Source organism: Lygodium microphyllum, chromosome 18, assembly GCF_053477565.2.
Source record: "Lygodium microphyllum isolate KBCC chromosome 18, Lygodium_microphyllum_v1.1.10, whole genome shotgun sequence".
Lineage (NCBI taxonomy): Eukaryota > Viridiplantae > Streptophyta > Polypodiopsida > Schizaeales > Lygodiaceae > Lygodium > Lygodium microphyllum.
The window spans coordinates 78394869-78418337 of NC_141152.1; the positions used below are offsets into that span (position 1 = coordinate 78394869).

The following is a 23469-nucleotide window of genomic DNA, read 5'->3' on the forward strand; positions in this document are numbered from 1 at the left end:
GAAGAGCAGTGTAAAAATTGAAGAGGTGAATGTAGTCACTCATGACAGTGATAGTGGGAGTGATGTACTCTTTGTCTCTTCACACTTTGGTGCACATGCTTTACTTGCAGATATAGATGATGACATGCATACCTGGATTCTTGATTCAGGTGCTTCCTTTCATGTCACCCCTCATCGTGAGTGGTTTTCCGCCTATACAGGGGGTCGACATGGTGTTGTCCATCTTAGGAACAACTATGCATGTGAGATTGCAAGTATTGGCAGTGTGCAGTTACAGTTTCAGCATGGCTCTGTCTTTACACTTCAGCATGTACGGCATGTACCTCAGCTCAAGAAGAGCTTGATTAGCACAGGACAGCTAGATGATGATGGTTTTCATACCGCCTTTGGTGATGGAAAATGGAAGATCTGTAAGGGATCTAGGATTATTGCCAGAGGTTGCAAGAGTGATACTTTGTATCCACTTCATGTATCTAGTGTGCGTGACCATGTTGTTACCATGACCGAGCAGCCAAGCGTTTCTTTGTGGCATGGTCGGTTAGGACACATAAGTCAAACAAGAATGAAAGTGTTTTCTCGTTTTGGTTGCTTGCCTTGTCTTCGTTATGCTGATTTTGAGCATTGTGATCATTGCGTTTATGGCAAACATGCACAGATGTCACATAAAAAGTCTCTTTCTTTGAAATCTTCTCCTCTAGAGTTAGTACATTCGGATGTATGTCAAATGCCAGGATTATCTTTAGGGGGAAAGAAATATTTTGTCACCTTTGTTGTTGATGCTACACGGAAAGTATGGGTTTACCCCATTCTTTGCAAGGATGAAGTGCTTGATAAGCTTAAAAAATTCTTGGCATTGTCTGAAAATCAGATAGATAAGACACTTAAGTGTCTTCGCTCTGACAATAGTGGGGAATATTTGTCCAAGGCCTTTCAAGAATTTTGTGACAGCAAAGGGATAAAGAGGGAGTTCACTGCCCCTCATAATCCTCCCCAAAATGAAGTTGCAGAGCGTATGAATCGGACCATACAGGATAAGGTCTGTACGATGTTGTCTCATGCTGCATTACCCCATGGTTTTTGGGCAGAGGCTGTAATGACAGCTGTTCACTTAATTAATCGGTCACCAAATAGGTTTGGGGGGAGGGGGGGCGGGGAGTTCCCCAAGAAGCGTGGTCGGGCAAGCCACCCTCATATACTCATCTGAAAGTGTTTGGCTGCGAGGCTTTTGTGTACATTCGTAAAGAAATACGCAGCAAACTTGAGCCAAAGTCTTGTAAATGCATTTTCCTAGGATATGGTGACGAGGTGAAATCGGGTATAGATTGTGGGATCCCGAGAAAAGGAAAGTAGTACGCAGCAATGATGTTATCTTCCAAAAAGATCGCATGTACAAACAGCCCGAAAAGATTGAGGAGGTCCGTAGGGTTGTATTCAGGGAAGAAATACCTTCTAGACAGCAAAATGTGCCTGCTATACAGCAGCAAATACCTGCTGTAAATGAACTTGCAAATGGAGGAAATGATGCTGGAAATGATCAGCCAGCTATTACCCATGAAAATGAGCCATTACATGTGCAGGAACAGCCAAGACAACAAGCTGTTAATGCTGATTTGCAGGCTGAAATGCCAGGACAGCATTGCAGGAACAACCAACAAACAATGACCATTGGGTTAGGAGATCGTCTAGGGCTACTAGACAACCTGACAGGTTTGTTCCTGGTGCAATTAATGTGGCTGATTATGTCATGTTGACAGACTGTGGTGAACCGTCTTGCTTCAAGGAAGCAATGGAGAGAGAGGACAGCAAGAAATGGTATAAAGCCATCCTGTTAGAGATGGATTCTCTTGAAAAAAATGGCACTCGGGACTTGTGCAGTTCCCTAAAGGGCAGAAAACCCTTCCATGCAAATGGGTTTACAAGATGAAGGTCACTTTTGGTTCCTCACCAAAGTACAAAGCAAGATTGGTTGCAAAGGGGTACAAGCAGGAGCATGGAATTGACTTTGATGAGATTTTCTCTCCTGTGGTTAAGATGACTACATTGAGAACCATTTTGGGCGTAGTTGCAGTTGAGGATATGGAGCTCATACAGATGGATGTAAAAATTGTGTTTTTACATGGTGATCTGCATGAAGACATATATATGCAGCAGCCTGAAGGGTTTGTTGAACAAGGGAAGTAAAAAATGGTATGTAAACTCAAAAGGAGTTTGTATGGGCTGAAACAAGCACCAAGAGAATGGTATCATAAGTTTGATACATTCATGCAGTCCCAAGGCTTTCATAGAAGTCAAGTGGATCACTGCTTGTATACCAAGAAGGCAGCAGATGGCAGCCTGATTATCTTGGTTTTGTATGTTGATGACATGCTGATTGCTGGCAGGGATACTCATACCTTGGATTCATTGAAGCAACATCTTCATGGCAGCTTTGACATGAAGGATCTTGGTGATGCAAATCACATTCTTGGTATGCGAATACTCAGAGATAGATCGAAAAGCTTACTCTATCTATCTCAGCGGGAGTATATCTCCAAAGTTTTGCAGCATTTCAATATGGAGGGGGGAAAAACAATTGGGGTTCCATTGCCTCCATATGTGAAACTTAGTGCAGAGGACAACCCTACATCTGATGATGAGAAGGCTGAAATGGCCAAGATACCATATGCTTCAGCTGTTGGGAGTTTGATGTATGCTATGGTTGCTACATGTCCTGACATTGCCTTTGTAGTGGGAGTGGTTAGCAGATATATGGCAACCCCTGACAAGAAGCATTGGGATGCAGTGAAAGGTATTATGAGATACCTCAAAGGCACAAAGGAGATGTGCATCTGCTTTGGAAAGCAGAAGGCATCTGTTGTTGACTTTACGGATGCAGACTATGCTGGTCATGCGGACTGCAGAAAGTCCACTTCTGGGTATGTGTTTACTTTCACAGGAGGAGCAGTCTCTTGGATCTCCAGGCTACAAAAGTGTGTTACGTTGTCTACTATAGAGGCAGAGTATGTGGCTGCCACTGAGGCATGCAAAGAGGCTTTATAGCTTTCACGTCTGGTGGGAGAGCTTGGCATCACAGAGTTACTTGTTCTCCATTGTGATAGTCAAGAGTGCTATCATGCTAGCACGGAATCTTGTCTTTCATGCAAAGACAAAGCACATACAGGTGAAGTACCACTTCATTAGAGATGTACTTGACAGTAAAAGCATTGAGCTTGTGAAAGTGCATACAGATGATAACCCTGCAGACCTTCTCACGAAGGGTCTTCCAGCAGAGTGGTTTGCTCATTGCCGATAGATGATGGGAGTTGCATAGATATATGTATTTCAGCTTTGTACATACTTAGACTTAGCTGATTCTTTTCTCCTCTTAAGGCACATTGCCTTTAGGTGGGAGGTTGTTGGGAAAAAAAGTACACAATCGTCATTGCACCTGAAAACGTGTGGGGGGTTTTGCGGGGTGCGGGGGATGCTAGAATTGGTCAATTATAGACAATGCCCAATGTTTTAGTGTGTGGTGTGGGCACAACTAAGTTAATAAGTTGTGTTGCTACTTCTAGAGTTAGTTTAACTCTACTTGAGTTAGAGATAGCTCTAACTTACTCAAGACCTATTGTACTTTCATTCTATCCATCTAGAACTTGCATCTTTGAGTGTGGGTGGCAACTACCCACTCTAGCTCACTATACTCTCTCCCCCCCCCCGATTAGCATGATTTACGTTCCCACACAGGAGGATGTTGCAAATATGTTCACTAAGGCACTATCACATGAAAAGTTTGAGGAATTTCAAAAATCCTTGAACTTACTACATTTTCATGATTGATTCACTCCTTGTACATCATCACATTGGCATTGTGGGCGGGCCATTGGGGGGGGGGTTGCGGGCTGCGGGGGATGCTAGAATTGGTCAATTATAGACAATGCCCAATGTTTTAGTGTGTGGTGTGGACACAACTAAGTTAATAAGTTGTGTTGCTACTTTTAGAGTTAGTTTAACTCTAGTTGAGTTAGAGATAGCTCTAACTTACTCAAGACCTATTGTACTTTCATTCTATCCATCTAGAAGCATCTTTGAGTGTGGGTGACTGCTGCCCACTCTAGCTCACTATACTCTTCCACTCTCCCCCCCCCCCCCCCCCCCCCCCCCTCCCCCCCCAAAAAAAAAAAACATTTCCAACTCTCTCCATCTCTCTTCCTCCATTTCCAACACTTCTAAACCCCATTATGTAGTACCTGGGAGGAAGCCTACCAGACACTTGTCTTTATGTTGCAAACAAGGTCAATGGTCGGGTGGATCATCTATTTAACACGAGCGAGGTATATGGTTGGATATGGTGAAAAGGGATGCTATGACACTTGAAAGGTAGGTTTTTTTGCATTAGTCTTTAACAATCATCAACTTGGAGGTAACAATATAGGTACCATGTTCCATCAACGGCTACTTGTATCACATGGGTCTTGATTGATGGCCCAACTTGTATACACTTCGTATTGCTCAACATTATGCAATGAAAGACTCGAAGCATGAACCCCTTATTAACTAGTTATATCTTGCAAATTATTGTTTTAATCTGATCTCAGTCTGAAAGCCTAAAGCTTAATAAATAGCACTGTTTCACTCTTTAAGGTGTGCTTCCATGGGATCCACATTGTAAACAGAAAAAAATTGCTCTTAGATCAACATCTAAAGTCTTTTTAGCTCTCCTCCATTGAAAGTAATCACTGACAACATGAAGATATGTGATTACATACATTAAGCATGCCTCCTTCACTAAGTCCTTGCCATTCTGTTGCCATAATTATTTCATCCAGATTGAGAAGTCACATATCATGGAGACTCTGTAAGCTTACAACTATGAACTCTTATCAATGTTCCTATGGTTATCATGACATCATTTCTATGTGTTTACGCCATCTAAGCTGCCATGATACCATCAAAGATGCTAAAGTCTTCTGTGCAAGCAAAATCATGTCAAGTACAAGTCACACACACTACCTAGCTCCATGTCAAAAAACCTTTATCATTATCTCTGGTGTTATTATACAATTCATTTTCCTGCACAAGGACTCAACATAGCATCCACATACATTAGTCCGCCTTGTGTTTGCATTAGTAGGTTACTACCAAGTCCATCAAAGGCATGCCTTTCCATGTAGTCCAAGCACCTAGAATTCTATGTCTGCAACTTATAATCTTGGCTCATTAAAAAAATCTTCCCTATCCCTCATAAGTAAACATAATTTTCACATGAACAAAAGGACGCTCAACATATGTAACCTATACTTTATTTCATAGCTTGGGGATTGTGATGATTATATTAAAATATATATCCTAGTACAAGAACACTCATTCCCAAGCATATGAGCACCAATTGAGATCATCTCCATAAACTCCAAGCCTTCAGGCTATAAATTTGTAGTATGGAATGTGGTCAACTGCATTCATCAAAAGGGATGGCACCCCAAACATTTGCATCGAGTTTAGGCACCTTAGTATCACAAAGCCCTAGAAATGTCCTTATATATAGGTAGCTTTAGGTAAAATTGTGCTACTCGTGGCAATAATCATGCAATACTAGTAAACTTGCTAAATTTGACTTTATGGAAAGCCTAAAACATGTCCTTTCCAATTGTTGCGACAACACACTAGTTATCTCATTTTGATCTTGAAGTTTAACTAGTCTCATGCCACACTAGTATGTTCGCATAGGGCAGTTATTCTATTTTGAATGTATCATGTTACTAAGTTTTTTACGAATGCATTATGTTACTAAACTGAATAGGCAACATGTTTTGCATCTATTGATACATAGGGGATGCCTTTATGTTACTAACTGAGTAGGCAATATGTTTTTAATTATTTTGATCTATTGGTGGATTCTTCTACATAGTGGTTAATTAAACTCTAAGAGAGAGAGCTATACGTACAGAGATGCTTTTGTCAAAAATGCATTTTTACATCAGGGGGACTTATAAATTACCCCGAGAATACATACAAAGAATTTATAGGCGCTTGAATGCACAAGATATACACATTTTCTTAATATGACTGCCATAGGAGTGTTTGACGTTCAAAATGAGTTTATTTTCTTTGGGAGAAAGGCTTTCTTTTGAGTTTGGAGTATCTTTACTATTAGTTAAGGGGAGGTGGGGGTGGGTGCCACGTGTCCAGCACCCGCCCTTGCCGTGAAAATCGCGCGAGTCTAGGCGCGGAGCGCCTAGTTAAAAGTTATTGGAGACTTTAGCTGATTGCTGCCTGATTGTGGCTTGGCAGGTGCTGAGCCCATGGATCCAGGAGTTACGGAGGCAGAGAGCACAGAGATTGGCTGCGAGGCTACTCGCCCTTGGAAAATTTATGTGGCATAGTGAAAGAATAGGGGACAATCTTTTCGATAGGAAGGGAGACATAAATGTGCCTGTTGCCGAAAAGTGAGGGAAATCTTTAACTAATCAAATTGAAGTTATAAAGATTATTGAGTAATAATAAAAATAAAAAGCAAGATTTGAACCTTTGGTCTGTGGGCTGGTTAAACATGTGGCTTACCACTAGGGTAGCCACTCATTATCGTAAATATAGGAGTGATATTTTTTAAATGTAGATTTTTATTCAGCCTTAACTACACTACAATGCAGGGTTTTCCGCATGGTAGATTTGGATGGCGACGGGATAATTAGCGAGACTGAACTAAAGATGCTGCTGCAGCTGACTGTGACCGGTGACCAAGATACTGTGCAACATATTATGCAAGACTTGGATCGTGATCAATCTCAAGAAGGGATTTCTATCGATGAGTTTATAAATGGCTTGCCGATATTGCAAAAAGATCTCAGAATAGCTACACTTGCAGCTTTAGAGAAAAAACAGAAAAAAGTAAGCTGTGTAGCTTTGTTGAAAGTAAATTCTTGTTTTTTCGAAACAGTACTGATTGGATCAACAGTTGATAGCTGAATAACATAATGGGTTTTACCTGTTTATGATAAGGTTGATAAGGATATAGAAAAGCGTATTGATGTTGCATTTATGAACTGATAAGGTTATAGAAAATCCTATTTATGTTGCAGTTGACAGCTGAATAACAGAATAGGTTTGCTTTTTTATGATAAGGTTGATATGGATATAGAAAAGCTGGCAAATGAATAACAATTTGGGTTTTTCCTGTTTATGTAAGGTTGATAAGGATATAGAAAAGCTTCTAGATGTTGCAAGGGAGGAAAAATCAGATTATGAGCAGATTGAGCCTCCGAATAGAACACAAATTATCCGTAAATCAGTATTGCTGCTCGCTGTGGGGGCAGTTATGGCGGCTCTTTTCGCAGAACCGCTTGTGGATGCTGTGCAGGGATTCTCGGCTGCCATTCACATTCCAGTATTCTTTGTGTCATTTGTTTTCCTTCCTCTCGCATCAAACTCCAGTGAAGCAGTATCATCTATAATCTTCTCAGGTCGTAAAGACAAGGTCAGCATGTCTCTCACATATTCACAGGTATGCACTTGCTTCTCACCTTTCTATCCATGTCAGTGAGTGTTAGTGCATGATTGCCAGAGATAATCAGTTAGTATACTAAGTATGCAGACATTCTTAGCATGGGCTGCTAAGGGCATATGCTTAGGTAATGGCTTGTTTGCTTGTTCAAGTTTCAAAAAATTCTCCAAGTTATTTAGAGTTAGTTGGACATGGGGTACTATTCACTTTTTACATTTTATTTTATTTGCATGAGATGATTCTTGGGATTGTTTTTATCATTTAAAAACCCCCTCCCTCTTCACACATGCACACACACACGTGCGTGTGTGTGCACAGGGAAATGCTCCAGTGCAGAGGCCTTGTGCACACTTTGTTATCAACTTGAATAGAATATCCCTAGATTTATTAGGAACTGTGAAATTCTTACAAAAAGTTTTATCCATCATTCAATCTTGGAATGATCAGAGGAAATAGGAAAATCTTACAAAAAACGTTAAAGGCCGAGCAATATGTTTGTGGATTTTATCAATGGAATCATCCTAGGAAAATGCATATAGAATATGATTTCTACATACCAAGCCTACTTTCATCTTAAATGCTTTTGAGGTTTTTGAGAGCTGACTATGCATGTTAAATGCTCAAATTGGGTTGCATTATATGAAGAACCTCAGATATCAAGGCCAACGGAAGACCAAGAGATTACTGAAGAGATTGTACTTGTCCAAGACAACATTTCCAAAGATTGAGACATCTAGAACTTTGAAATGGGTTTTGAGATCGTTGTTTTTGTTGTTTGGGGAGGTTCTTTGTTGGGGGGGGGGGGGTTTTCCAATAGAAGCTGTTTGGGGGGGGGAGGGGAGTGAGAGCGAGAGAGGGGCCTTGAACTTTAGCCACCCATGTTTCCATTTTTAATTGACATGCAATGTGCTTTAGTTTTTAACTTTCATTCCTAGCCTTGAATTTCAAATTCTACTTATTATTGCATATTTTTGCATTCTTTTTTCTCTTCATTAAGCCATCTGTAGTGAGAAGATGCATGTAGTCGCACAAAGGCTTGCATAACTATGTTGTACTAACTCTTAACTCTTGCTAGCAACCACTAGCTACTAAATAGTAAGTGCAATGTGTATGTTTAATAAGATAAGCATCTAATTATGTAAGGGCTAAAGTAGTAGCTTGTACAATTTACTACAACTATAGTGTGCCACACACACACATTTATATTTATGTATCTATATTTATATTTATATTTGTGTATGTATATGTGCGTGTGCGTGCGTGTCTCTCTCTCTCTCTCTCTCTATATATATATATATATATATATATATATATATATATATATATATATATATATATATATATATATATATATATGTATGTTTCAAGTTTTCATTTCATGGTTTTGGACGGAGGCCAAAACTTCGTTTTGCGATTCAAAAACACATTTCTATTTCCTATTTTCCAAAACTCTTCGAAACTATGCTAGAAGTAGATCATCACACCATGTTAAACATATTTAGATCCAAACATGACATTGTAGAGCATAAAGGAGAGAGGATACAACCCATGATCGAGCAAAGTAGATTTAAGAATCCTTGTTGCCCACAGTTTGGTGCATCATATATCTCGTTATACCCATCGGATGGAGCTAGTAGCAAATAATTGATAACTCATTATGATTGTATTCTTATGGTATGATAAGTAGGGACTAGACATGGATACATTTTAATGAGAGTTTGTTTTCTTATAAAAGGTTTTTGATAATACTTCACATTAACTTTTTGTATAATGATTTGTCTTGTATCTCAGTTTAGCATCTCTTACGGCATTCATCAATATAGTGACCCGGCTTCTTGCAATAATGACATTTCCCATTCTCTTTATACTTTTTTATGTCTTGGAAAGCCTTATTTGATGGTTGTTCAACATCACCCTTTTGCTGATTTTTTACCTTTTTCTTAACTTTTCATTTGCCACATCTCCTGAACACTGCAATATTCTTCCAAGTTTGCTCCTCTTGCAACAAGTGGCCTTCCAGCTCCACAAATGTAAGGGGTTTTTGCCTCTACCCAACCCCCTCCCCCCTCAAAGACAACATCAAAGAGTTATGGAAACCAAGATATGACTCTAAAAGAGAGTTTAGGGTGATGTTTACAAATTTAACATCCTAAATGATTTCATCCACATTGAGTAACTATTCATGCAAATCCTATATGTGAGTAAGGTGGTGATTTGTCATGCTATCATCGATTATTGTAGTGAGTGACAAGAACAGTAGAAATTGAAAAATTGTTTATTAGTTAAAACTTTCCCAATCTTTAGACAATAAATCTAGCACCTAGTGGTTGAGAAAGTTTATCTAGAAAGTCTGTAGTGGACAAGTAATGCTAAAATAATTAGAGAATAGCCTTAGTAGTATGCGAACATCTTAAACACTGGGGTGAGCTATGTGAGTGGTTACTAATTGGGTATTGATTTTAGAGTCTGTAAGTGTTTGAGCTATGCTAGCAGTTATTAATCGGGCATTGATTCTAGAGTCTTTATAATGGTAGGCACAAACAATATATTCCTAAGTTTGTTTGTTGTACCATTTAGTAAAAAGTGATGCACTCCCAATATGAGTAATATTATGCATAGTGTTATCACATGTGGCAACAAATGTAGTGGTTTGCATTTTTTAATTTTATAGGAAACCACTCTAGATGATGTGCTATATAGTTTTACAATCTTAAAGCCAACCATTCTAAGGTGATTTCCAAGTATATACTCCATAGCAAAGAGTTGACCTCTTGATGGTGATCTTACCTTTTTATATATAACCACCACTATTTTAGTCACTTGTGTAAAGACCATATTATAATTTTCTTTGGTAAAATTGTATTCCACAATTTGTACAAAATGTGTTATCTTATGGATAGCTTCAACATCAAAATCAACAATCCAAAACCAAGTAGATGATACCACAAAGGTGAGAGATACCAAAATAATCCACAAGTGTGTTCAATTGACAAAGCATTATTGCGTTAGTGTATCCAATGTGTATACAATAAGAATCATCCAAAATTGTATGAAGTATTGAGTCCTTGAAGATGACTCTTGAGAGTATATATATCTACAATCTAGCATCAAAGGGTCTAAATGAACAAGGCTTGAGGGCTTTGTGATTGAAGATTATTCAAAATGGCCAATGATTGCTCCCTTGCTAAAATTAAACAAGATCTTGATAAAGACCTACAAAGCCAAAACGAGAAGGTACCATTTGGAGAATTTAAAAATAGAGGAGAAATCTTAGGATACATATTTTCCTACCAGTGATACTATGAGCCTAGTCAAAGATAGAAAACTAGTCTCTAGATAATAAGGAATGCTAATATATGTTATCTTGTTGGAAAAATTAGATTGCAATTAACAATTTACTTGCTAAAGTTAGTTGGGTTTCATAATAATTGGTATGGATATCATGGATCATTTGAAGCCAATTACCTTAGTTGGGTTTCATAATAATTGGTATGGATATCATGGATCATTTGAAGCCAATTACCTTTCATTTTTTTGATATCATATTTTTATAATAAAGGAAGAAGGGTTTTTACTTTTATCTTGAAACTCTTTTCCAAGCTCATCTCTTATTCCATTCTCATGCACAAAATCTTGTAATGAGACGTTCAAGAATTATTTTGAATTACCAAGGTAAAAATATGAACTCCACAATGCTAAATTTTCAACGAATTTTGACTTTCACATTTAAAGCTCTATGAGGTTTTGGAAAATAAACAATACTCTTTCTTATAATTCTTACAAATCCAACAAAAGTGACACACCTTGAAATGAGTCTTCAAGACATGGCTATTTGCCAACTAGAGATCTAAGAGCTCCTCCAAAAAGGTCTAATAGAATCTAGTAAGAGTCATTTGGCTTGCCAAGCCTTTTATGTCAATAGGCACTTTTAATAGAAAGGGGGGAAGAAAATGCTTTTGATTAGTTACAAGCCTTTATATTAAAGTTTGTAAAATATATTAAGCTAAGTAGAGGCTCTTGGTCAATTGCAATTCCCTAAACTAGTATGCAATAGATATTAAGCATCCTTTGCTTATAAAATACAATATATTACAAACTTTACAAGGAGCTCAAGTATTCCTCTAAGGTTGAACTAGGCTCAATTTAAGATCCGACAAGCATATAGATATTAAACTACCTTCTCAGTTTTCCACAGCTACTAAAGTAGGCTATCCTCCCATTGAGGATCAAGGGAGTTCCTTCTCTTAGCAAGAGAGAATATATAAGATCTTTTGATCCCTAAGGCATTGCTAGATAGCTTACATGGTTGCAATAATGATATTCTCAAAGACAATTGAAGAATGTGTAGAGCATTAAAAAAAAAGATTTGTCTCTTAACAAGAAGGGTTGGTGCTCTTGCCCAGAGCACACCAATTTGCAATATCAAAAGTGAGGGTTTTTGGAGCCAAAGTGTGGAATGAAACAAATTTATAAGAATATGTTATTGAGAAAATTGTTGAAAGTTTTTAGACTCCCCTAATACATGTGTAATAACTTCAATAGTTATTTAGATGTTTAAATTGGATTGAACAGAAAACACCCCACTTCTACAAAGACACTCAAGTCCTCCATCACTTTGCAACACTTTTCAAAACTTAAAAATATAATTCAAAATCTATTAACTCTCAAAGTCTCTATCCTTGGACTTCCCCTAATAATCTATGCCAATACCTTTGATCCAAGATGGGGAGGTATATTAAGACAAGAGTTAAATGGTAGTGAGGAAAATAAAAAAGAGAAAAATTGTAAATTTGCATTAGGAATATTTGTCCATATTGAGTCCAACTATCCCAGAGCACAAAGAAAATTTGGCACTAAAAATGCATCAAAAGGTTCATATTCTATGAATCAATTTTCCCTTCATTGCATGTATAGATTTAAAAAATGAAAGGGGTTTTGTCCTCAAAAAGTTGATATGAAATAGAAAATAATAGATTACTTAGATAGTCCATATGGTCCAGCTAGTTGGACAACCTTCAAATCATTTACAAGCACATTCTAGGATATAAAAGGATTATAATAGACACACCTTTCAGATGGATAGTCAAACATAAAATTGCTAGAAAATGATTGATAACGCTACAACACTAAGTGCATGCCCATAGTGTATGATATGCTTTTACTTAGTATGATCCGATTCATTCATGTGATCAATTCATACATGTCTATTACATTCTTTCTCCTTTGTATCTATAAAAGGGTGCCTTCACTACCATAAGAGGGTGCCTTCACTACCATAAGAGCACATGGTTATATTTACAACAAGCCCTCAAGATTTCTCTAGCCTTCCAATTGGCTAGCTCTTAAGCCTTGTATTCTTTGAAGCACTAAAATAGATATTGTATTCCCTAAAGCATTAAAATAGATCAAAGGGTTTGCTCCATACAATGTCTATCTAGTTTGACTTGCCTTGTTTTGATTCGTGTTTCTTTGTGCTTGATCTTTTCATGCCATAAGTCTTTGTCAAATAGGCATATTCTTAAGAAAAGTGGTTCACACAAAATTTTAAAGCCCCAATTGATTTAGCGACTTAAGAGTTCACAATTAAGTTGTATAAAGTCTTTCCAAACATTTAATGAATCAAATAAATTTTAATGTAGAAAAAAACTATCTTCATTCTAAAAAATCAATGGTGGTGGTCTTCTAGATTACAAATTTAACACTAGAAGTTTTAGTTCAAAGCATGAGCTATAAGGCCACTAAAAACCTTTGATAATCAAATGCTTGGATACTATATTCTAGTGCAATATCACATATAGCAAGAATTGGTGCTAGTAATTATGTTTAATGAATTGCATCTACTCAAAAAGTCAACATGAAACTCTTTTTGTTTCTTACACATGCTACTCATTATAAAAACAATGAGGATATCATTTAGCTTGGCAAAATGCAAGTGCACATGTGCACATGCACGCACGCACACACACACATGCATATATGCACACATGCACATTCATACACACTCTTTTTCAAGTATTCATCCTTACATACAAACATTCACACCCACACCTTTCAAGTATTCACTCTTATGTTTTTGATTCTACACCATCTTTTTTATTTTGTGCAAGAATGATTGGAGTGATTAACAAATTATAAGGGAAAGCTACTTTAAGTATGAATGGGACACAAAATGCAAGTTATTGTTAATGATTGTACCATGTACTTAATCCCAATTTATTTATTTATGTTGTGAAGCCATAGATATTACATAAGTTGATCCAAGTAACATCTTTTCAATATTTTTTGATTTGCTTATGCACCACATTAGAGAGAGAGAGAGAGAGAGAGAGAGAGAGAGAGAGAGAGAGAGAGAGAGAGAGAGAGAGAGAGAGAGAGAGAGAGAGAGAGAGAGAGAGAGAGAGAGAGAGAGAGAGAGAGAGAGAGACTAAAGTGGTTGATTTTCAAGATCTATGGTGCAGTGACACTCAATAGTACTGTGGGGTTAGGCATCTTCTTAGCCTTGGTGTATGGAAGAGGCTTGGTTTGGGACTTCTCAGCTGAGGTGTTAGTGATTTGCTTTATTACAATTTTCATGGGCCTATTGGCATCTTTTCGTAACACCTTCCCAACATGGATGGCAATTATTGTACTTGCTCTTTATCCAATTTCACTTGGCCTTGTTGCAGTAGTTGATTATGTTGCTCATTGGAAATAAGAGTATTTGGTTGATATGGCAACATATACACATTTTGTAATCGATTTAAGATCCTAAAATTTTTGTGAGGGAATGTGGTAAACATTGTGCATGAGGAGTTGGCCTTTTTGTGGCAAAAAATGTTATGTAATAAGTGGTTCTCGTGCATACTAAATAATTCATTTTCTTATAATGTTGATGATAACTCAATTCAAAAAGATTATTTCAATTATTTTTGATGAGCTTGCTTGTTTTGTTGTACTCGGCGACTTAACAATATAGTAAATGCTCGTCAAAAACCTCCTATACTACACATGCAATACTCCATATATTCATTTTTAACGTGTTTTAAAGACCTTATATGGAAATCTACTTAGTCTAAAAATGGGTGCCTATGTATACTTCTCTCACATATGGTTTGATAATCCATTAGTAGATAATCTATATCCCCTTTTGTATTTAGTTTATATTAATGTATAACGTGTGTCACTTGTTCACTCAACACTCAAGTTATATTGTACATCTACAAAAGCTATCACCTTAGGGTGAAAACGTGCCAATAATCTTGTGCTAAAGATAAAGAGTAATGACATTGTCATTGTGAAAGTATTTGCTTAGTGATAACTTTCAAATAGCTCATATTGAACATAAAAACCATTAAAGATCAATCAAAGAAGCATGGAAAGCCTTGATGGCATCTAGGATTAGATATTGCAAAAAGTAAAAGTTGATCTCTAATAATGGAAAATTAGCTATGTGGAAGCATCGATTTTATTAATTGCATATGTTGTGTGTGTGCGTGTGTGCGTGCGCGCACCCATGTGAGCACACAGACACAACCACACACACGAGGAGAAATTCGAAGTATATAAAACTTTGAATTCCACACACATGCATAATTACTACACGTAGACATCACTACTAGCATTCATACAACATTTCAATTTTCTTTTGATTTGATAGATGAATCACTTTGATCAAGCTATTTTCCAATGCAATCATTCACCAAGCTTGATCTCTTGATTTCTACACATACACATATGAATAAACACTCACATAATACTCACTTCTTCATCCATAGGAAACTTAATTGCTTAGCTAAGTTTTATTTGCATGTATGCATGGTTTAAATGCTTAGATATACCTTAAGTAGCATTTGACTCATTTTTTACAATAATGAAGGCGTCCTAGCCATATCCTCTAGCAAAAGCCACTAGTTTGGTCTTGCTCACTAAGTATTATCTTATCTACAATTAAGACACTCACTAGATGATACAATCACCTATCATAAACCCATATGATCTCATTACTCAACCTCATGTAAATCGGTATGACTTGGCAGTAAGAGCACTATCACACTCACTCTCTCCCCCCTCCTCCACTCTCCCATAAACATGAAAATAGAAACAAGAATAACGAGCCCCAAATTTCACACTTTGTTTCATTCATCTCAACCTTGCCTTGGTTTAGTTGAAGGTCTTATAAGGTTCCTATGGCCTTCTTATCTAGATGGAAGTCATTGATTTTGATAGCTTTGTCTAGGACATTGTTGATGATGGATTAGTTTAGACCCATATTTCTTGCCATGATTTCAAAAATTCTTTCATCATGAATTCCATTGTGAATGTTTTAGTGGGTCTTTCCATATTGAGAACTCTCTTGGCAATGCATCTTTCCATAGTAGGGATTCTCTTAAATAAATTCTCGGCCTTGGAGATATAGTCTTTCATGCTCTCCTCTTCTTGTTGCTTGGTATTCATTGATTGAATGATGATGTTATCACCATAACCAACCTTGGTGCGAATGAGGTAGTTTTGGTAGCATCAAGCCCAGTACATTAGGTTCTACCCTTTTCTCCTGGGCATAGCCTGAATACTTGAGTAGTTAGCATCACCCATAAGGTTGTTAGCCTCAAACACTTCTTCCAATAGCTCATGAAGTTATAATAATTGTCCTTGGTCCTATATTTATCTATTTTCTTAGCCACAAGAGGAATGTTTGTTTGATCCTTTGTTCCAATTATAATCACCATTCATGTCAATAGGGTCCAAGGTATGTGGGTTCCTACTTAAAGTATATCTATGTGGTCTAAGAGTCATTGTTGCATAACATTTGATAACAAATCTTATGAGGATCATGTAGCTCCAACATTCAATAGCATTCTTCTAATGCCTTCCATCTTTGCTTGCGTATTTGCAAACTATTGTCATGTGCCATTATTGACGTCCACCAACTAGTTAAGCATGCTAGTTCCTTTGTCCATCTCGTCTATGAGTTTTTGTCCCATAGCCTTAGGTGTCATAGCGGAGACATAAATTTTGTAGCAATTTGCAAGGCTTCTATAGTCACCTCTAAGTCATCCAAGGCTGAATTTTCGATTTTGATAATTATATTGAATGTAGCACCCACAAGCTCTAGGTTGACTACTTTGATGACTTGTTCAATTAGGTTAGGGATAGGGGCATTTGCAATGTCAATGGGTCTGCTAGAACTAGGGGTCTCTACTTGAAATGGAAGAGGGTGTCTTGAATTCCCTTCCAAAGTGCATGTAGTCATGTGACTTTATAGGCTCTTGGTCTCAAGCTCTTTTTAATTGAATGTGACATGAACAGGGTTGAGTGCATTACGAGTTTGGTTCTTGTTTCTTATTTTCATTTGGTTTTGTCATTCCTTGTTGTTCCTAGCCTTCAGTATGAAGTGTATTTTCAATCAAGCTTTTAAGGATAAAGCAATGTCCACCTTTAACAATAGACCTAGTGCACTCCTGATTCTTGTGTACACTTTAGGCTTCCTTCTTCCTCAACAATTGTTTAATAGTCTTTTGGTGCATTCAAAGCAAGCTCTTACAACTCCTTACCTTTTGCATGTGCTTCTAATACATTTGGTGACTTAATCCTAAGTCAGGATAAGGTGAGGAGTTCCAGGTTACAAGTGTGTGTATTTCTATTTGAGTGCCTAAATATAATTGGGTGTTTGCATGCTAGTGACTAAGTGCACGTGGCATATAGTGTATGCAATGTGCGTATTGTGCTACTACTTGTGTATGTTCTCTAACTTACATGTGCCCTAGATTTATGTGTTCTGGTTTATGTGTTCTACATGTGTGACCTAAAGCCATGTGACCTTGTGCTTAGCGTGCACCTACTTGTATTGTACTAGGATGTGAGTGGCGCTTCTAGCGTGCATGAGGCGCTAAATGTATGAATGATGGTTAGTGCACAATCTTAGGCTAGGTTCTTACTATGTCCTTGTGTGTAATTGGTGAACTTGAACTATCATTCACATGGATCAATATAATGCACACTATACTTGTACACGTATTGGTGATCCTAGTCATGTGCACGTGTATGGATAGAGCTTGAGTGCCAAATTTGATGTTAATGATGCAATTGTGTCAAGTGTGTCCTAGGGTTGGGTGCTCAAGGTTGAGTGGTTGTGTGTTTGAAGATTTGCTAGAGGGTGTGAGATGAAGTCGCACTAGGGTTTTTCTTGTGTAAGATAAGAGCGTGGTACAAACAATATCCTTTAATGGTGGGCATGTCATGTAGATATCATTAGATGCCACATATGATTGTTTACATGTAGAAACATGTAGATTTAGCTCATGGCTATCATTAGACTCCACATATGATTGTTTACATGTAGAAACATGCAGATTTAGCTCATGACTATGACTTGTACCTTTAGAGTGATGTGGATCCTTACCATAGGAGCCACTAAACTCAACACAACTTTCAACATCATGGTCATGTTGGGAAGATGAGCCTTATTCATAGGGAATGATGGTCCCAATCTCAATTCTTGCCTATTTACCTTGATCACATGGATCAACATAGCTTTGAATTTTGAGAACCCAATAACCATGCCCTTCTAAATAGTCATCTAGCATTTGCACAAAGTTTGCATCATCATCATCATCATCATCATCCTGTAGCTCCAGCAATGTATGAATCATTTGTGTAACTAATGAAGTGGATCTGGCCTTAGGAAATTGTGACCAAATTTTGAGAAGTAGCATGAATTACAAAGATAGTTGCTCCTTTATAGAATTATATGAAATGTGAATGTGTTCAAGGAAACCTTTGCAAAGCTAGAGAATATGCACCACATATTTTCTAGCTTTGTGAGAAGAACAAGGAACCTTTGGAAAGCTAGAACAAGATGAATGGGAATGTGTCCAAGGAAACCTTTGGAAAGCTACAAAATATGAAGAAGGAATGTATTCAAGGAAGCCTTTGCAACAAAAAAAAATTCATAATGATAATAATAATAATCATCATAAAGTATCTCTAGCAATGTCCAGATCAATTGTGTAACAAATGAAGTCAGTCTAGCCCTAAGGAATTGTGACCGAATCCTAAGAAGTAGCATGATTTAAGAAAGTTCCTTGAAATTAAGGGACCTATAACCAAAATATAACAACTAACACTTGCAAGGAAATCAAGTACAACAAATTTCCTTAGCATAAGAAGTACTCATCAAGAAATACACCTCTTGCAATGGTGGAGCATGTTACTAACCACATGCTATGGTGTATGAAACTTACCTCATGCCATGGTAGGATGAATCTAACATCTTAAGGCTCCAAAAATGGAGATGAGAAGGATAATATTTCCAATTGAACAAAAGATGCCAAAATGCTACATGTCTCCCCTTTTATACATAACCTTAATGCTAGTGACGTAGGCTAATTTATCCTATTCACTGCACCAGTCCTCTAATAACTTCACATTTTCTTTTTCAAGATTTCAATAGGACTTGTAGAGATGACCGAGTGCACGCAAATGATAGCATAAAATCCTCTCGATTAAAAGGGAAATCTGTTAAAGAAGTCATCTCCTTCATGACAATCATCCATAGATTCAAACATCATATCAACTCCTCTTGGGTCATAGGGAAACTCAGCCTCTTCATCAAATTCCACATAGTCTTCCTCATTGAAGCCATGGTATCTTGGATGGTCTTTAGTGAAATCCTCTTCATAACCTTCATCAATCTCTTCATTTGCATAATCCTTGTCATCATCCACTTGGGTTTCGCAATCTTCTCTAGTAGGATGATTGATATCTTCATAGGCTTCATGAGATTCAGAACACACTTCATTTGCTCTTTATTATCCACTTCATATCCCTCTTCTTCCTTCTCTTCATCTTCCTCTTCTTGCACTTGATCCTCGTAAAGATTGTCTTCAGCATAACCTTCTATATCCTTTATATCCTCTTCATTCTCTTCTTTACTATTCATTCATTCAACAAATAAAGTGTTTATCATGGGATTGCTTTGCCCCACATAAGCATGTTGCCCTAATTAAGGTCTATGATGCCCATCTTTAAAAGAGGGCCCAAAGTCATTATTCACAAATGGCTGCCCATGATTTAGAGGAATACATTGTCTATGACTAAGAAAAACTTCTACAATTTTTTCTCGAGTTGGGCATATCTAGATCTTTAGTCCTTTGCCATAAGTGCTAATGTGCTATCCACTTGACATGTTGTCAGTATTTCAATGAAGAATCTTGATATGTATATCTAAATGATGAGATTTCTAATTTGAAATTGAGGGAATCATGTCCTCTATAAGCTAATAACTTCAAATTTGTGTCAGAATCACTTTGCACAATTTTGGAATTTAGGATAACACCCTATTTTAACCTTGTTTTACTTTTAACAACCTATAACCTTTGTGTAACCATTGTAAACACTTGGCTAATGGTGTGGAAACATGTAGGGTTTGTTGGGATACATGTAGGGAGTATCATGAACTTATAGGGATAAGAAGAAGGTTGGAAATCCTCAATAGTAATCTCTACATCTCTTGTGAACACCTGTAATATTTTCTTGGGCTCCAAATCACCAAAGGTGGAGAAAGTGCCTCCTAGTTTGGGATTGTGCACTCCTTCAAGGTCCTAAACAAGAAGGGAGGGTAATCTCTCTATTTTCTTGCTGTCTCGTGTGACATCCACGTTTCCTCGTGGGTATTGAACATATAAAGAGCATTCTAGTTCTAAGAAACATGTATGAGACGCAATGGGCTAAAATAATGATTTTTTATTTCAATGATATTTGATGGATTGACATTGGCAATTAGTGACTCATGAAGTTATTGACTTAACCCTTTTACAACTTTCTTGGATTATTCAAGGATCACACAATCAAAAGAGGGTTAAGGGTGAGTAAACAATATTTGTAGATATAGATTCACTCTTGATCAAGCTCTTTCAAGTATTATTCAAACTCAAAGACAATTTAAGAATGCAAGTAAGAGGCATCTAGTTCCCTATTTTAGTCAAGAAAATAATTCTAACAATGGATTATGATAATGAGGAATTCAATTCTTGAATCCCTCTAAAATAATGGACGAAGCTCAACCATAGGATGAGGGAGAGAAGTTAAGAATTGAAGAAGAGAATACCTCATTCATGAAGTTGATGAAGGCTTGAAAGCTTTTGATGCTTCTTGATCCTTCTTGTGGTAGCCAGTGTAGCAAAAAAGATGATCAATATTTATTCCAAAATAATATTTAAACAATCTCCAAGCTTCAAAGATGAGAGATTGAGTCGCTATGACCATTTGCCTTGATTCTTGAGTCCATGTGAAACTCCATTGTTGCAATCTCTACTAATCTTGCTTCAATGTCTTCAGAAAAACGATGGATACTTGTTGTAGGTGAATCTAAGGCTAAAATAGAGTGTTCCCCTCAAGAAATGGAAGAAGATTCAAGGCTTGCATTCAAGCTTTCATGGATACCTTGAAATGAATTCCCATGAATCTTGGGCTTAGAGCCTTCAATGTTGAGAAATACTGATGAAATCCTAAACTAAGCTTCTTGTAGAATGATCCTAGAGCAATAATTTGATGAGTTATTCAAGGATCCTAGAGTTTCCACCAAGAAACCATGACTACCTTTTCAATCCATTAGGGTTTTGGGAGAAGAGAAAGAGCTTGTGATGTGGTATATGAAGCTTGCCATTTCCGTAAGGCTAGAGTTCAATCTTAGGAGCACAAACATAGGGAATCCCCATCATCCAAATTCTTAAATCTCAACCAAGAGACAAGCTCTCCCACCTCCAACCAAAGGAGTGTGTATATGCCTTCAAGAAGGCAGCTTACAATAGAAGCTTCTAAGCTCAATGATAATGGATAGAATCAACAAGAACTCAAGTCGTGGGCCAAAATAGAAGATATTTGCTACTATCCTATGAAAAATGGTTATAGGAGTGAATAATAATGCTCAAAAGTTGACGTATGGTCTCCCTTATACCAAATAAAAGATAGAGCTTGTAGTAATGAACAAGAAAACGCCCCTCATAACACTTGTGGTTTTCCAAAATGCTCCTTATAACAATTATGGGAGCCTCAAATGCTCCACATAACAATTGTGGCTTCCTCAAATCCTCCTTATGATAGATGTGGTTGGATCAAATGCTCTTCATAATAGTTGTGTTGGAGTTTTAAAACTGTAATATATTGTTTCCATAGTCCTAAGGCAACACAAAATGTGCTATTGATGTAGCTCACATCCTTTACTTAATATGAAGGTAAATAATACTCTCCTTGGTTCAAATGATTCCTTGAGCATAGATGAGTGATGCTTTGAAGCTTAGATAATACCAAGTGGATCAAATCATTGACAAAATGAACTCATGGCTATGTAAACACTTGCATTTAACACATGATACATCGATTTATTGCTGCATACCATGCCATGGATCCTCTTCAAAATGGTTCTCTCTATGCTCCTTGTGATGAGTAGAAGCAAGATCAAGGGGCAGGTAAAGCCATTGCATGGAGAGAGATATTTGTGAAATCCACCATGAAAGTTTGCAAATGACCTTAAGAGTAAATGGGAAAACCCTATTTCAGAAAAGTAGTGGAAATGATAGTCTTAACTAGTCAAATGGACCCTTCTTTGTCTACCTCTCTTCAAAATACCTCTAAAAATGGTCACAACATACTAAAATGAGAGGATTTCTACCATCTTTTGTTGAAGTGAATGGATCTAGAGCATGGCTATGGTGGATGGAACACAAAGACAATGTTCATGATGACATAGAGTAGATAAAGAAATTGTTACTCAAGTGAATTAGGTTCCAAGATGGAAGCACGGACTCAGAAACATAATCTTAAGTATGACACTGACTATGATTGAAAGGACAAAGTACAATAGTATTCCAACATTGGATGATAAGAAGGTAAATCACTTTATAGGCTCATGATGGTTCCCTTTTTCTCCATTGTGCACATGGGATTCATGACATCTCTTCCTGGAGCATACATCATTTGTCATTTCTCAACACCCCCCCTCAAATGATGAGTTCCTACACTTGCTCCCCCTCCCCCCCCCCCCCCCCCCAACCCTACATGATGACATGGCCCTGGAGACTAGCTCAATATCTTTCTGTGACAAATTAGGTACATTGTTGAGAGTAGAGGCAATATTTTCATAAGGATTTTGGTTTACACTAGCAAGGAGTATATCAATGGCTTCATCTTCATCTATTGTTTTCTTTAGAGTGGCAAGTTGAGTTTTTAGACTTTTGAATTTGTTAATATGCATAGTCATTGAAGTGTTGTGTTTTATCAAGCTTACAAAACTGCATTAATAACTTGACCTTAGAGTTTTTGGCTTGACTTCCAAAGATCCTGTCAAGCTCATCCCAAGCCTTTTTAGCATCTCTGATGCCAGAGATATGGTGCAATACATCGTTAGACAATCCCCAAGCAATAATTCCTAGAGCTTTGTTGTTCATGAGCTTTCTAAAGAATTGGACTTTTCTTCTCAATTGGTTTGTTGATCTTTGTTCTGTTGGCTAATGTGATGTTAAATCATGCCCTTTTCATATGTGAATTCCCTCAAGCTTGTGAAACTCCATAGTGGAGGATACTAACCCTTGAATTTTTGTCCACAATCCCCTTGTTGGTAAAATCTCCCAATGTGATAGAAGGAAGAATGATATGCATCTTAATCTCTTTCCAAAAGGCATTTAATTAATGTTTTGATTGCAAAGCATGCGGTTATGTTGGGTATATGTGTGTTTATATCATGGCCTTAATTTCTTCTCCTAGTTGCACCGATTCATCTACCCATTGCTTTAGAGATTTCTAAATCATTGGACTTCACTTCGGTAACTATCGTGATTTTAGATTGTTTGAAGTTCTTTTGCAAATTGTTTGTAGGTTGAGATGGTCTTCTTTAATGAACTTGTCTTCATCATATTCCTTCTTCATATTTGCATCTCCTGCATCATCCTCAAATAGATCCCAAAGGTCCTTCCTCATGAGATGGTACATTGTCTTTTCTTTCCAAGCATGAAAGC

At 37.3% G+C, this 23469-nt stretch overlaps 1 protein-coding gene across 1 annotated transcript in view; it reads left to right on the top strand.

The window, feature by feature from the left end:
• The window catches only part of LOC148021052 (sodium/calcium exchanger NCL2-like), a 96993-nt gene extending 88728 nt beyond the window's left edge, over nt 1-8265 (top strand). Inside the window, exons 5-8 of the mRNA XM_087698897.1 lie at nt 6271-6425; nt 6630-6867; nt 7166-7480; nt 8134-8265. Of these exons, the coding sequence (XP_087555023.1) occupies nt 6271-6425; nt 6630-6867; nt 7166-7480; nt 8134-8208 (783 nt within the window). The 3' untranslated portion in view covers nt 8209-8265. The remainder of the gene's footprint in view (nt 1-6270; nt 6426-6629; nt 6868-7165; nt 7481-8133) is intronic.
• Nucleotides 8266-23469: the final 15204 nt, after the last annotated feature.